This window comes from Ranitomeya variabilis, chromosome 1 (assembly GCF_051348905.1).
Source record: "Ranitomeya variabilis isolate aRanVar5 chromosome 1, aRanVar5.hap1, whole genome shotgun sequence".
In the NCBI taxonomy this organism is placed as follows: Eukaryota; Metazoa; Chordata; class Amphibia; order Anura; family Dendrobatidae; genus Ranitomeya; species Ranitomeya variabilis.
Window position 1 is genome coordinate 1,094,335,081 of NC_135232.1, and position 16,992 is coordinate 1,094,352,072.

At 43.3% G+C, this 16,992-nt stretch overlaps 1 protein-coding gene across 1 annotated transcript; it reads right to left on the reverse strand.

Moving 5' to 3' along the window:
• Positions 1 to 2,715: 2,715 nt before the first annotated feature.
• On the reverse strand, positions 2,716 to 16,432 carry LOC143789544 (microtubule-associated serine/threonine-protein kinase 4-like). The gene is made up of 15 exons (XM_077279039.1): positions 16,160 to 16,432; positions 15,848 to 15,949; positions 13,435 to 13,520; positions 12,304 to 12,512; positions 11,755 to 11,893; positions 11,536 to 11,668; positions 11,186 to 11,351; positions 10,971 to 11,069; positions 10,731 to 10,829; positions 5,407 to 5,529; positions 5,155 to 5,258; positions 4,969 to 5,060; positions 3,904 to 3,977; positions 3,316 to 3,408; positions 2,716 to 3,090 (listed from the first exon to the last, which is right to left on the reverse strand). Exons 1-15 carry the CDS (start codon positions 16,382 to 16,384, stop codon positions 2,993 to 2,995), a joined length of 1,842 nt encoding a protein of 613 aa, XP_077135154.1. The 5' UTR covers positions 16,385 to 16,432; the 3' UTR covers positions 2,716 to 2,992.
• Between the last annotated feature and the right edge of the window lie 560 nt (positions 16,433 to 16,992).

A 16,992-nucleotide genomic window follows, 5' to 3' on the forward strand; every position in this document is an offset into this window, starting at 1 on the left:
ACAAATGGGTTGGAGACAGTTTGGCCTAGTGCGGCTACTCCAATCCGAAGATGGGTTTTTCTTTGGATTACTTCAGGAACTCGTTATAGACATTTGTCTATCTTGTTATACAATATGTTATTGTTGCATTGCATGCATTGTTTTTTATCTTACAGGTTGAGGTATCCCTCCATGCACTTCAGGTAAACACTCCCAATTCGAGACTGTTGGTATAGTGAAATCCAAGGATTTCAGACGGGGAGTGTGCTGTTCAGTTTATCCTGATAGACTTTCAGCCATACATGGACATTTATGTAATGGTAATTTACTCAGTTCTATCATCCATTGTATTTGTTATACTTTGCTGCCATCTACTGGCCATTGCTGTATTACACTGTAATATTTTGTTATGGTACTTTCCCATAATGCCTCTCTGTCTATAGCTCCTCCTATCTTTTTCCTTCTCTTCCTGTTTTTGTACTCCGTGCCATCTTAGAACACACATGTGCTGCAGAGCTGGAGAAAGGATTCTCTTGTTACCTCTAACCTGGAGCTTCTACTATCTCTAATTTGGTGCCTCTATGACAGCTCTAACCTACAGTCCTCACTCCTACCTCATCTTCATTCCTTCATCTTCCCTGACATCTCACCTCATCTCATCAAGGTACTGTAAATAAAGCCTGTTGAATTCATCACTGCGTCATCCTTCCGGACCACCACGCGCAGCTGATAAGGACTAGGAGCACAGGTTGGCGAGTAACGCTATCCGCCATTGTTTATGCAGAGATTCGTGATCACATCCCTCAGACAAATCTCATCCACGTATATCGGTGGCAGAATATCCACACATTTGGGATTCAATCTCAATATAATTGGGAACATGGTGGTGAGGGAATATATTTCAAAACAGAAATGGAAGTCACAGTTGAATTCTTGCTAGCCATGCGGTTGCAAGGTGTGTCAGGCATAGTCACCCAGCAGTAGTTATCTGAAGTTGCTTTTTTATTTTTCCATATGCCCAGTTCAGACCATAGAACATTTCATAGCAATATGTGCATTAGAGTTGTCCACTCTCTCCCCATATGTTGGTATTAATCTATGTTCTGGATATAAGGTATTACATTTTTTTTTTTTTAAAGTGGTAATAATGATAAAGACATTTAGTGCAATATGTTGCTATCCATTTTGTATGGCCATGTTATTCATTCGTATGCGTTGTATGTTTTGGTAGTGTTGTAAAAAATCACAGCTGGCGGTATGTGAGCAATTTTTTTTGTAAAATGCCAACTCTATCCACAGTTTAGAGGGGGATGATGGTGCCAGTCTAACAGTCTAGTTAGGGCGACTATGTGAGGGTATAAGGCCATAGACAAAAGGCTCACAGTAAATGATCCTTGAGTATCGGGCACATCCATAGCCTTATGTTTACCCCTTGAAACATAATGACCACATTCTATAGAGAGTCATTGAAAAAAAATTTGAGAAAAAACATTTTAATTGATCAAGGTCATAAAACATAAATATATTAGGTATTTTATATAATAATAATTTCTAATAAAATAATGTAACTATTCCATGATGTTTCACAAATCAGAGGTTACAGGTACAATGTCAGACATTACAAAGTAACACATAGTTCAATTCCTACAAGAGGAGGTGAGGGCCCAGCTCGAACATTTAGGCAGCAATTCTGCAACTCCTGCCGCGGGTATATCGCATGCGGAATTGGCATGCATATTCCTAGCGTTTTGCAAGCATAATTAGCTTGCAGAATGCTAGCGTTTTCCAAGCGATCTGTAGCATCGCTTGGAAAACTGATTCACAGGTTGGTCACACTTGTCAAACATAGTGTTTGACAAGTTTGACCAACTTTTTACTATTGATGCTGCCTATGCAGCATCAATAGTAAAAAGATATATAATGTTAAAAATAATAAAAAAAGTAAAAAAATGGTTATTCTCACCCTCCGGAGGCCCCCGATCTCCTCAGCGGTGCACGCTCCTATAGACGCTTTGTGTGCAGGGCCTGCGATGACGTCAAGGTCACGTGACCGAGACGTCATCGCAGGTCCTTCACACAAAGCATCCATGGGAATGGAAGCGGCTGCGTGCACTATTGAGAGGCGGGAAGACTCCGGGGCCATCAGAAGGTGAGTATATCACTATTTTTTATTTTAATTCTTTTTTTTTTTTTACCAATTATATGGTGCCCAGTCCGTGGAGGAGCGTCTCCTGTCCTCCACCCTGGGTACCAACTGCACATGATCCGCTTACTTCCCGCATGGTGGGCATAGCCCCATGCGGGAAGTAAGCAGATCAATGCATTCCTAGGTGTGTGGAATCCCCGCGATTCCGCAAATTAATGAACATGCTGCGTTTTTTTCTGGAATGCGATTTCGCTCAGGAAAACAACACAGCATGTGCACAAAAAATGCGGATTGCATTCTATTAAATAGGATGCTTAATGTGAGCGTTTTTTTTTCGCGGTTTTACAGTGTTTTTATAGCGAAAAACCCGTGAAAAAAACGCGACGTGTGCACACAGCCTTACAACTCATAAGTAAAATGTTGGACGCAAAAGGTAATAAGTGTTTGTAGTATACGGTGCGGCCTCCGGCCAGTATCTGTATATGTACTGAATTTTATCAGATAAGAAAATGCATAGTTAAGTTTGATAAATGTGAAAAAAAAACCAATAAACCTAAGTTTTATTTTTTTTAATTAATAAAAGGATAGAAGGATAAGGGAGGGGTAAAACTAGGAACCGAATCAATAGACATAATCATAGTCAGGGAGTCAGCCGAGGTCAGATACCAGGTGATGTGAAAAGCCCGGACAGGCGAGCAGTAGGATTACCGCGGAGCCTGGTGACAGAGGTGATATCGTAACATGTCTGGGTCTAGATGTAAGAGTCAGAAGGCCACAGGTAGCTGGTGAAGGTCCTTCTTTTCAGGTCCAGCAGTGATGGTGGATCTGCTGGACTTCAGGGCGCTGGATGCTTAGGTTTCTTGTCTCTCAGATGGTTCTAGGGCAACAGTAACAACAAGCAAATACTTCAGCAGCCCTGGATAATCCGCGCTGGCAGGATGATAACATCTGGCGGAAGATGGAACCTGTGAGAAGAGAAGTAAACATAATGAAAGTGATGGGACTCCATGTGACATGATACTACTGTGAGGTCACTGTGGCTGGACAGCAGAGGAATATTATCACACAGAGGTCAGGGATCATTGCCAGCCATCATACATGTGATAATCCCATCACTGACAGATGACATCTGCTCCACATGAATGATTCTCACTGACATCACACAACATGGAGCTGATTCTCACACTTACCTTGTCTCTTTTTCCCATTTTCTCCATTTTCTGATTTTTCTTCTTTAATCAGATTTATTGGAGAATATTTGCTATCTGTCTGAGCTGGAAATTCTGATGAGAAAGTAAAAAACAACTCAGTAACGACATTTCCTAATGGGATCTGCTTTGTCTCCTGTATATAGTAGGATTGTTCTAGTCCTGTCCCCTATAGTCCTGATAATCTGGTATTATATCATAATAGGGCAAAATAAGTCCTATATAATGTACATAATCCCATCTGAGTGGCATTAGATGTGTCACTGATATAGAGCAGTAAGCGCCCTGTGTGCCGCCATGTTGTGCCTCACTGATGAGCGATAGTCTATTATAGGAGACAATGTCTTTTTATGATGATGTAGGCTATTGGATGCCACAACGTATCTCACAGAATCCATTAAAACAAAGTACAAAATTAGTGAGATAGAGATACAGTATGGGCCCATGGGCAACATAATTGGGATCAATGAAACATGGATAACATAGGAGACCTAATACGGAAAACCAGGTGGAAATATTTGAGCCTTGAAGTCAACAGACACATTGTTGGTGCTGTAGACATGGACATACCTGATAGTGGGGACAAGGATGGTAAGATGGTAATAACGTCATCTCTCTCAGATACAGAAACAGATTCTTTTTGCCTGTTTGGAAGAAGAAACGCATGTAAATCACAATAAAATGCGGTATAAAGGGGGTTGTCTCACTATAAGAACACCAATTATAGGGTCTAATAGAACATATGACTGTCATAGTGGGGAAGGTTTTCTGCTCAAAACTAACTTTTACAGAGCGGAACGGAAAACAACTATCAAGTATGTCTGGCATGTAATACTACATCTCTTATACAGTATGGGGAGCAGCACTAAAGATGCATGACCGGCCTCGATCATGGGCTGTTATTACCAGCACTAAGGACAAAAGCACAATGACCGCTAACCATGGGGCGGTGGATGTTGCATTTGATGTTATGGTATTTATGTCCTATATTTGTGTTGTGAAGGAACAGATGATTGGCCTCGGGGAGACCAAAACATCCAACACCGCGGAGACACCATCACGTATTTCTCAACGCAGTGATCCAGAACACTGCCCCCATCCCTTATGAGAAATATGCAAATGCATGTAGGATAGCTGCGGAGACACCATCACGTGTTTCTCGACGCAAGCAGTGAATAGCCAGACCTTTCCCCGGGAAGGAACAACCACGGGAAGGGCAGCATCCAATAAAGGAAAACATCCAATACAGGAAAACCACCTATGCCAAGCATAGTATCCATCCACAGACAGCTGTTTTGGGGTGTTTGCCCCTCATCAGTGTGGAGTAGGAATCTGGCTATTAGGAGCAGTGCCTAGTAAAAGGCTGTGAAGGAACAGATGATTGGCCTCGGGGAGACCAAAACATCCAACACCGCGGAGACACCATCAGGTGTTTCTCAACGCAGTGATCCAGAACACTGCCCCATCCCTTATGGGAAATATGCAAATGCATGTAGGATAGCTGCGGAGACACCATCACGTGTTTCTCGACGCAAGCAGTGAATAGCCAGACCTTTCCCCGGGAAAGTTATTTGTGTTGAGCACGTACTGTATATCAGCCTGGAGCTCCCAGTAATGACCCCATAATCTACTCACGTTTCTGAGATGTTTGTGCTGGATTTTGGTGCACACTCTCGAGGTGACTTGGGATCCTCATCTTTCATCGTCTTGTTAGTGGTGGTACAGAGCTACATGCGGAAGCAATAAGATATGAAATCATGTAATGATTACTTATATGGGTATTTTTTATACATATTTTGGATTTATTAATCACATACTTACTTTAGAAAGCCTTTCAGATGATGATGTAAAATTTTGGAATTTGTCCTCCTCACTTGTGCACTTTTCATCCTCTGAGACCAGATGTTTTTTCATACTGGAATGGGCTATAAGACATAGATAGTGAAGGGTTATTAGAGGTTGTCAGTATAACACAGAAACCATTTATCATTAATATTAATGGGAACCGATTATCACGTAATATGGAAGACGAGACAAACACACTTAGTCTACATAACGTCTTTTTCTACTTACTGATAAATAAACTGGTGTCCACATCTGATGCAAGCTGAGGAACGTACAGCGGCTTTTGACTTAGAAGGTTATTGAAGTCTAAATCTCTAAGGAATGGATGATCCTTGATCTCAAACGCTCCTCCTAGATAAAGAAAAACAAAAGTGATGTGGAAATTGTAAGAGACAGCTCCAGACCAACAAATTAAGGGAAGCACTTAATCGAGTAGGCTGGGACCATCTCATGTTAACTGGAGATAGCAACCATAAATGGGGCATGTTTAAGGATATGCTACTAGAATTCTGTAGAAAACTTATACACTCTGATAATAAAATGTCCAGAAATGGAAAGAAGCCATTATGGATAAATTAGACACTACAAAGTTTAATCAGGCTAAAACAAAGAGCATTCAAAATCAAGAAGGCCGAGAATACAGAAATAACATTTCAGGAGTATAAAGAACAACCATATATACTTGAGTATAAACCGACCTGAGTATAAGCCGAGACCCCTAATTTTGCCACAAAAAACTGGGAAAACTTAATGACTCGAGTATAAGCCTAGGGTGGAAAATGCAGCAGCTACCGGTAAATGTCAAAAATAAAAATAGGTACCAATAAAAGTAAAATTAATTGAGACATCAAAAAGTTAAGTGTTTTTGAATATCCATATTGAATCAGGAGCCCCATATAATGCTCCATACAGTTCATGATGGGCCCCATAAGATGCTCCATACAAAATACACCCCATATAATGCTGCACAAATGTTAATTATGACCCCATAAGATGCTCCATACAGATATTTGCCCCATATAATGCTCCACAAATGCGGATTATGACCCCATAAGATGCTCCATACAGACATTTGTCCCATATAATGCTGCACAAATGCTGATTATGGCCCCATAAGATGCTCCATACAGTCATTTGCCCAATGTAATGCTCCATAAACGCTGATTATGGCCCCATAAGATGCTCCATACAGTCATTTGCCCCATGTAATACTCCATAAATGCTGATTATGGCCCCATAAGATGCTCCATACAGTCATTTGCCCCATGTAATGCTCCATAAATGCTGATTATGGCCCCATAAGATGCTCCATGCAGTCATTTGCCCCATATGCTGTTGCTGCGATAAAAAAAAATCACATACTCACCTCTCGTCGCTCAGGCCCCGACACTTGCTATATTCACCTGCTCCGCGTTCCACCGCTGCCAGCCGCCGCTACTTTCCCCGTCCACTGCACTGACTGCTCAGGCAGAGGTTGGCGCGCACTAATCACATCACCATGCCCTCTGACCTGAGCGTCAGTGCAGAGGATGCAGAAGATGCAGCGGCGGCCGGCGACGGTGGAACGGGGAGCAGGTGAATATCGCGCACTGCTTATACTCACCTGCTCCTGGCGCGGTCCCTGCTTCCCCGGCACTGGCAGCTTCTTCCTGTAATGAGCGGTCACATGGTACCGCTCATTACAGTAATGAATATGTGGCTCCACCCCTATGGGAGTGGAGTGGGGTCCATATTCATTACTGTAATGAGCGGTACCATGTGACCGCTCACTACAGGAAGAAGCTGCCGGGGAACCAGGGACACCGTGCCAGGAGCAGGTGAGTATGCTTAGACAGCTGCCACTCCACCTCCCCTGCCGACCCCTGGGTATGACTCGAGTATAAGCCGAGAGGGGCAATTTCAGCCTAAAAAAATGGGCTGAAATTCTCGGCTTATACTCGAGTATATACGGTAAGTAAGAAATGTAAATAAGAAATCAAGCTGGCAAAGTTATCCACAGAGAAACAAATTGCCAGTGACATTAGAATGAATCCCCCAAAATGTTATAAATGCATCAATGCCAAAAAAGAAAAAAAGATGGTATAGGTCCCTTAAAAAACAATAGCAAGATAATAATAGAGGACAAAGAAAAGGCTGAGATATTAACCAGGCACTTTTCATCCGTGTTCACCAATGAACTAACTGTTCCAGGGATCAGTCAACAAGACAAAGGTCACCACCGGAAATAACACAAGACATTGACAAATCCCCTGGCCCAGATGGCATTCATCCACGGATACTGAGGGAATTGAGCTCAGTAAATGACAGACCGCTGTATCTTATATTCTTAGCGTGTCTTTTAACAGGGGTGGTGCCACAGGATTGGAGGATGGCTGATGTGGTACCGATATTTAAGAAAGGTAAAAAGATAGAGCCAGGTAACTACTGTCCGGTAAGCCTGACATCAGTAGTGTTCAAAATTTTAAAGGGCATTATAAGAGATGACCTGCAGAAATATATTGCAGAGAATAATATAATAGCTGACAAACAGCATGGATTCATTAACCCCTTAGTGACAGAGCCAAATTTTTTAAATATGACCAGTGTCACTTTACGTGCTAATAACTCTGAAACGCTTCAACAAATCTCAGTGATTTTGAGATTTTTTTTGTGGCACATTATAATTTATGATAATGCTAAATTTAGGTTGAAATGTTTTGTGTTTATTCACACAAAAAAAGAAATTTGAGAAAAATGTTACAAAATAAGCAACTTTAAAACTTTGAATGATTATCCCTTTAATCCAGATAGTCACATAAAAGAAAAACATTAATAACATTTCCCTTGTGTCACATTTCAATCAGCACCATTTGTAAAACGTCCTTTCATTTTGTTAACATTTTAGGAGGTTTAAAAACGTAGCAACAATTTTTTATTTTTTCAAGGAAATTTACAAAATGTTTTTATTTAGAGACTTAGGCACGTTTGAAGTGACTTTGGGGGTCATATATATTGGGAAATCCTCAAAAGTGATACCATTTTAAAAACAGCACCCCCTGACAGATTGGAAACTGCTGTCAGGTAGTTTATTTACCATTGAAGTAATTTTCAGGAATTAATGCAAAGCGACATGACAGGAATGAAAAAGTGTATTTTTACCACCCAAATGTCGCTAACTTCTGAACAGGCCGCTATAGCCGGCAGACTCTAAAGCCGTTATTTGGTCATGACTTGCCATTGCTACCATCAGGACCACACAGACCTGATCTCAGGGCACCGATGGGGTTAAAGAGGTCCCTCTACACTCTGTTAACCATTTACGTAATGTAGTCACTATTGACAGCAGCATCTAAGGGGTTAAACAGACATGGAAGGTGCAAACACTGATTATGACTAATGCAGCAAGTTGTGAGCTATAGTGGACAGCCGACAGCTGCTGGATTGTCACCTGTATGGGGAGGCTTTTCTCTTATATCGCAGGTCAGTAAAAATACGTATTGGTGGTCATGAAAGGGTTTTTAAAGAAAGGTCATGTCTGACTAACATGTTGGGTTTCTATGAGGAGGTAAGTGCTTGTCTTGATGTTGATAATGCAGCTGATGTGATTTATCTGGACTTTACAAAGGCTTTTGATACTGTTCCACATAACAGCCTTATACTGAAGCTCCATACACAGGGACTGGGGGAAACTGTATGCAGATGGGTAAGGGAATTGGGTAAATGACAGGAAACAAAGAGTTATCATAAATGGTACATACTCTAAATGGTGTATAGTCAGCAGTGGGGACCGCAGGGATCTGTGCTGGGAGCAGTACAGTACCGCAGGGATCTGTGCTGGGAGCAGTACAGTACCGCAGAGATCTGTGCAGGGAGAAATGGGGTACCGCAGGGATCTGTGCTGGGAGCAGTGGGGTACTGCAGTGATCTGTGCTGGGAGCAGTGGGGTACCGCAGGGATCTGTGCTGGGAGCAGTGGGGTACCGCAGGGATCTGTGCTGGGAGCAGTGGGGTACCACAGGGATCTGTGCTGGGAGCAGTGGGCTATCGCAGGGATCTGTGCTGGGAGCAGTGGTGTTCCACAGAGATCTGTGCTGGGAGCAGTGGGGTACCGCAGGGATCTGTGCTGGGAGCAGTGGGGTACCGCAGGGATCTGTGCTGGGAGCAGTGGTGTTCCGCAGAGATCTGTGCTGGGAGCAGTGAGGACCGCAGAGATCTGTGCTGGGAGCAGTGGTGTACTGCAGTGATCTGTGCTGGGAGCAGTACAGTACCGCAGGGATCTGTGCTGGGAGCAGTGGGGTACCGCAGGGATCTATGCTGGGAGCAGTGGGGTACCGCAGGGATCTGTGCTGGGAGCAGTGGGGTACCGCAGGGATCTATGCTGGGAGCAGTGGTGTTCCGCAGAGATCTGTGCTGGGAGCAGTGGTGTACTGCAGTGATCTGTGCTAGGAACAATTCTTTTTAACCTCTTTAGTAATGATCTTGTGGATGGGATTGAGAGCTAAGTGTCAGTCTTTACTGACGATACCAAACTATGTAGGATACTAAAATCTGACCTTGACATTATAATTTTGCAAAAAGATCTGGATAAGGTGACTGAATGAGCAAACACTTTGCAAATGAGGTTTAATGTAGATAAATGTAGAGTAAGGCACCTAGGATGGAGTAATCCTATTGCTGCATATACATTAAATGGGGGTATACTCTGGACTACAGAACGAAGGACTTTGGATATTGTGGTTACAAGTAAGCTGAGCAGCAGTACTCAGTGTCAGGCAGCAGCCGCAAAAGCAAAGATTTTAGGATGTATAAAAAGAGAGATAAAATCCCGTGATTCCCAACATATTGTTGCCACTTTATAAATCACTGGTGAGACCACATCTAGAATATAGTATCCAGTTTTGGGCTCCACATTTAAAAGAGGACATTCAGAAATTAGAGTCAGTTCAAAGTCGGGAAACTAGATTATTACAAAGGATGGAAGGCCACTCATATGATGAAAGGTTGGAAAAGTTGGGCTTGTTTCGCTTAGGAAAAAGACGCCTCAGAGGAGATCTCATATATATGTATAAATATATGTGTGGTCAGTACAGAGGACTGGCGCATGTCTTATTCCTTCCAAGGACCATACTGAGGACCAGGGGGCACCCATTACGGGGGGAAGAAAGGCGATTCCAGCAGCTACACAGGAAAGGGTCAGACTGTGGAACGCCGACCACAAGAGGTAGTAATGGCCGACACCATAACAGCTTTTAAAAAAGAGCTGAATGATTGCCTCAATGCACATAACATTGCGGGTTATAGTTAATTTAGTGACAAAATGAACAATTGGTGGAGAAAGGTTGAGCTTGATGGATCTAGGTCTTTTTTCAACCTACATAACTGTGTAACTAGATCTGAACAGTTTATCTTAATCTGAGCTAATGACGTAATTGAGCAGACATGAGGAAATAGCCTGAAAATCCTAGTATGGAGAACTATAAATGGAGAAGATGATAGAGAAATAATGATCCTCATGGACAAGCGCGTTATGTCCTCGGTATAATAAGGGAATATTAATATTATTGTATCCGTTACCTGTCCCAAGTCTTTGCACAGGATTTCTTCTGAGCAGCTGAGTGATGAGGTCCTGAGCATCCAGGGGAGGAGTGCGGTCACATTCCCAAACTATGTCTCCTGTTATGTAGGAAATAGACTGAAAATCTTAGTATGGAGAACTATAAATGGAGACGATGATAGACAAGAGCTAATCCTCATGGACAAGCGCGTTATGTCCTCGGTTTAATAAGGGAATATTAATATTATTATATCTGTTACCTGTCCCAAGTCTTTGCACAGGACTTCTTCTGAGCAGCTGAGTGATAAGGTTCTGAAGAACGCGGAGTGGAGTGTAACGATGATTCCACTTTATATCTCCTGTTATATAGAAAATTACAGAACATAAAACCTCTTTACTGGACTGTAAGATAAAGCAAAGAAAGTAACTAAAACAAAATAACCACTCAAAGCATTGATCAGTTTATTCTACTTACCAGTGAGTACATTTTTATAAAACTCACTTCGGGAAGCTCCATTAAATGGTGGATATCCCATGAGAAATTCATATAATATGATGCCCATTGACCACCAGTCAACAGGTCTTCCATAGCCTTTCTGCCGGATGACCTCAGGGGCTTTGTAACACGGGGTGCCACAGGTCTGGAAACCAACAAAATAGAGAATCGATGAAACAACTATTATGACAAGTTCTTGACATAAAAACAGAATTACTGAAGATAAAATGTCAATGGAAAAGTTCTCTAAAAATGAAGAATGTAGGGAAGAGAAAATAGAGTTATGAGATTAGTACAGAACAAGCTAAGTTCCTGTAAGTGATACCGACCTCACAGTCCAGGAACTCTCTGGCGATGTCCTCTGCTGAGTGCTTGTAGATGTTGGTGTTTGGTATCATGACACCTATTTTTGAAAGTCCAAAGTCGGTAATTTTAATATGTCCTGCAGATGTTATCAGGAGGCTGTGAAAGAGAAGATGGTTTTAGCTTCATAGACCGTGAGATAATAAATTATAACTTTCCCTCTTTATTACTATGGGGGCACTTACTTATCCGGCTTCAGGTCTCTGTGCACCACACCGTAACTATGCAGGTATTCCACACCAAGAACTGCCTCTGCAAAGTACATGCGGGCCAAGGGGACAGAGAGTGGTCCCCTGGTGGTTAGAAGGGTCCTACAGTCTCCACCTATAAAAGAAAGGAAATATAACCGGTGAGGGGTTTATACAGCAGATCACCATGATGTATGATGAGAAGTGAGCGGAAACATTGGGGCACGAGAAAATATATACAGATATGATGTACTGTATACTGCACAGATTAATTAGTCTGAAGTCATGGTGAAATGTCATCTATGTAACTAATGACATAAAGTGATGTCAGGTATCGTCTACAGCTGGAGATACTGACGTGCTCCCTGCGGGGACATACAGGGAGATCACACAGATCAATGACTTCCCGGGCATCTTGGTAATAAATAACCTATAGTAAATGCTCTACGGGGATGTAACCATCCACGGGGACAAGTCTTAATGATATGAGTGGGGATAATATGTCAGCAGACATGGGGTGTATATAATACAATGTACGTGTCCTACCTCCTACATACTCCATGACCATACACAGGTGAGATCTAGTAGGGAAGGAGCAGAGCATGGAGGCCACAAAGGGACAATCTGCGAATGTTAGGATGTCCCTCTCCAGATAGGCCCATTTCACGTTCTGTGGAGTATTCAGGTTCCGCTTGGCCATTTTCTTCATCGCAAAGATCTCTTGAGAGTCTTTATGGCGCACTAAGTGGACGGACCTGGATAGAAAGAGAATCCATGGGTTATAATGAATTCTTATTAACAGTCTGTATACATGACTATACAAGTCATTACATGATCTTCTGTACTAATGTTTGATACCAGCAGTCCGGCCATCACTAGAAATCCACATCTAGAAATACATGAAAGAGCTCTACATAGATGATGGGAGGTCTGCACAATGCCCCGTCTGCCAGACCCTCACCCAGGTCACATTATAGGTGAGAGAATCTACAGAAATTCATCTTGGGCAGATTCGCTATAACCGACCAGTAGATACGATTCAGTCCAAATAAAAAATTGGTCTAAATTGAAATTGCTCAATTGTCGTAAGAAGATGAATTTTAGGCTTCCTCCTCAGCCCAAGGCAGAATAAATGGAGGGGAGGGAAGAAGTTATAATATAATTAAACACATTACACCCACTTGTCCTCGGCACTCCCCGTCCATCACTGCCGTCCTCCGTCCTCTGTGCCGGTCTTTGGTTGTTCTCCCTTCTCCTGCTGAGACCAGTGATCGGACCCACATGGTCATGGTGGGGGGTGAGGGTGCAGATGTCATTGGGGTCAGTATCGTGTCACCCCTCATGTGACCGTGTGCAGCCAATCACTATTATCAGCTCCTTTATGGGGCCTGATTACTCCGAAGATCAGTGCGGAGGACGGGGAAGCTGTGGTGGAGGCGGCAGCATAAGAACAGGTCAGGTCTAGGACCGGTGAGTGTAATGTATTATATCATCCCTTTCCTTACAGACTGATTTGTTACAGCTTATATAACGGAGCTGAATAGTGACATTGAGATGTGGACAGTGATGTGGACTCAGATCGTTTCCCTATGACAACACTGAATGGCAGAGCACAGAGGCAGAAGCATTGTCATAGGGAACCCTGAGAAATGGGGATTATGGGAACAGGAATCTCACCCAAAAGCTCCACAGCTGATCAGTTTAGATGTCTCATAGTCGCTCATACGCGGCTCTCCTGCCGGGATCAATGATCTGATCAAGTCCTAGAAAAGAATAAGAAATAATACTAAGATATAGAAGCTGCAGGTAAACATCTCAGGATGTAAAAATGTCTCCTCCTAAATTATGTCCCAGCTGATTTACACTGATCCGATGTAGAGGACGATACAAGCCGGACGCTCCACATGGCATTGCTTTCCTCACGGGGAGAGCGATGTCACACTTGGAAGCGATGAAGGATTCCTTTTATCAGGTAATCACAAAGCACACAACATGTTCAGACTCCAGGCCAGAAGGGGGAGCTCTGATCCTACTTATGGGTGACTCCCCTATATATATATAAATTCTGGTCTGGAGGCAAAGTTAGACAGATTGTGCCAGACAGCAGACTGGAGCAGTCTGAGGCAGAGAGATGTGTGAGGGGCCGTGTAGCCAGAGGTGCTGCAGCTCCAGGATTGAGAGAGTACGGAAGGAAGAACAGCATTTAGTGAGCGTGCAGGAGAGTGAAGCACAGGCGAGTGACACCAGGGAAGGACAGCTGTGATTGAGCTATCTCCCTGTGAAGCGCAGATACCGGTAGCCGGAAGACCGAGGTTGTGAGGGACTCCGAGACTTACAGAAGAAACCGGCAGGACAGCTGGATTACACATCACCTGTCCACCCTAATACCCAGGAGACACAGGGACACATAGAGCCCGGGTCGTGATAGAGACCCTGTAAAAAGGCTCAAGCCACCTGTCATATGGGTTTGTGTCCCACCTTTAAGGAGGACAGAGTGGAACAGTGAGGACCTTGCCTGAAGCCATAGGCAGTAAGGGACTACAACACCACCGCGCTAGTAGGAAGATTTCTAACTCCACCTGGTAAGGGGTACTCTGAACTCGCTTCCAAGCTGGCCAGACCCTGCCTGTACCTGTGATCTGGTGCCCTGGACTGTGGCTGGCTGAAGTCTTCAGTAAACCAGGTAAAGAGACTGCAAACCCGTGTGCTCCATTCTTTACTGCACCATTCACTATCTTCACCTACATACCGGGAGCCTTGGGAACCTACTTCAGCTGTGGGAAGTTATACCATCTAGCTGCCATAACATCACTCCAGTGGACTCCTTTATGGAGCGTTGGTTCCCTCTGACTGAAAACCACAGGTGGCGTCACGAACATAAACTTTATTCAAAACCGCTTTAAGAACATTCCCTTTAACATGGACGCCCAGGGCCACGGACCAGGTCGCCACCACCGTGACATCCCCCTGTGAGTACCGGACCCGGTACCAAGTACCCCACGGCCCTGGTGGGGCGACTCAATATGGGAGGTCACACAGGGGAGAACTACGTATTCTGAGAGCAGCATGATTTAGGAGCAGAGACCTTGATTCCAGCGATGTGTTACTTAATAGGCTGTGTGCTGTTGTTTCAATAAAATCAGTGTTTTATCAGCAGGAGATTATCACTGGAAGACTATTTGTCTCGTGCCATGTAGTCCTATTGTTCTGTAAACCCTCCACCACCACTGAATAGCTGCTTTCTGCCTAGGCACAGTGTACACAGAAAGCTGCCAATCAGTGTTGTGTGCGGGGTTATACAAGGCTCAGGATTCAGAGCTCTGCTAGATCTGCAGCATAGAAAACTGGAATTTTATGACATCTGCTGCATCCTGTAAAGTAAGTGACATATCGCTGGAATCAGGGTGTCTGTCCCTACATCTTGCTGCTCTGAGATCAAATAGCATAAACCTGGTGACAGATTCCATTTAGTATAAATGCTATTATCTAACACAATAGTGTCACCTACACTTAGAGCAGAGCCGTCCCATGAATATGGGGGATAATACTTTTCTCAGAAACTTCTCTCAATAATTTATTAAGATGAGGTAATATTGAAAAATCTCACGTTCGGTGTCAGATTTTATTTTCTGCACCGTGATATCCCAGAGCTGCGCTATCCGCGCTCTTTACACCATGGAAACATCTTGTGCTTCATTCATTACAGTAATGGGTAGAATTGCTTTACACTGCAGCTCCTCTCCACAAGTCCACATTAATATACTGTATAATGGACTTGTATGCGGAACATTTCTGTAATGACGTCTATTATCTCAGCTGCAGCATTTACAAGTAGGAAGACTCTGATAGAGCGAGAAAGAAGGGAAAATACCGACTTCCCCCCACTGAGCTGTAACTACCTCAGCAGAATACAGACTGTCCTCACAGAGGAGGGAGCAGCACAGACAGGCGGCCATAAAACCTCCTGTGCCTGCCGGGGACTGACAGGGAGGCCTGTAAGATCTAACCCCAGGTCTTCTGATACCTGACCGGTGATCTGGAGAAGATCAGAAAACAAGGACGTGTGACAGAGAAGATGATGGCTCCTTACCGGGCGTTCTGACGAGCGGGCCGGATCTTCCAGTACACACAGGACTTTTTCGGCCAGTTGTTTCATAAAAGCCAAATCTCCATATTGAGATCTTTTTTCAGCCTAGAAAGAAGAAAAAAACAAAAAGGAAAATTATGATATGAGAAAAGTCACAATGGAGGCGGCCATTGTATGTGACATCTGCTCCTCTCTGCAGATACAATGGCTCCATATCTGGGGACTCCTATATAGGAATAGGAAAGAAGAAGCTTCTATCCCACCATTATTATCTATGAGTATGGAGAAGTTTTGTGCGGAGCGTCCGCCATTTACCTGGTGCACTAATGTCTTGATGTTGTGACATAAATCAGTCAGATACTCTGACGTTAGTTTGTATTGTCGTTGTTTCTTCAGGCAGTCCTTTACTAGCTGCACCACCAGCCGGTGAGTGAAGCAGAGGATGCCATCGGGTGGTAGAAGAACAATGTCAGGGTCATTATTGATAACAATCTCCCACAATGCTTGTACCTGAAAATAATTCAGACGTAATTCAGCCATAGTGAAAAATTGCAACTGCTCTCTGTCACTAAGGAACCAAAAATGGCACCGGTGATTCCGTGTACATTGTAGAAGTAGGGAACATCGTCTGTGATGTCACAATAGCCAGGAATCACCAGTGATGTCATAATGGCTGATCATCACCAGTGATGTCATCGTGGCCAAGCAGCACCAGTGATGTCATCACGGAATCATGTGATGGAATCTTCAAGGATCGGCTGAGCACAAGTACAGTGGGGATAATAAGTATTTGATTCACTGACAACTTTGCAAGTTTTCCCACCTGCATAGAATGGAGAGATCTGTAGTAATTTTTATCGTAGGTGCATTTCAACTGTGAGAGATAGAATCTAGAAATAAAAAACAGAAAGTCACATGTAGGATTTTTAAATAATTAAATTGCATTTTATTGCATGAAATAAATATTTGATCACCATCCAAAAAAGCAAGATTTCTGGCTCTCACAGACCTGTTAGTTTTTCTTTAAGAAGCCTCCTACTCTGCACTCGTTACCTGTATTAATTGCTCCAGTTTGAACTCGTTACCTGTATAAAAGACACCTGTCCACACACTCAATCACACTCCAACCTCTCCACCATGGCCACAAC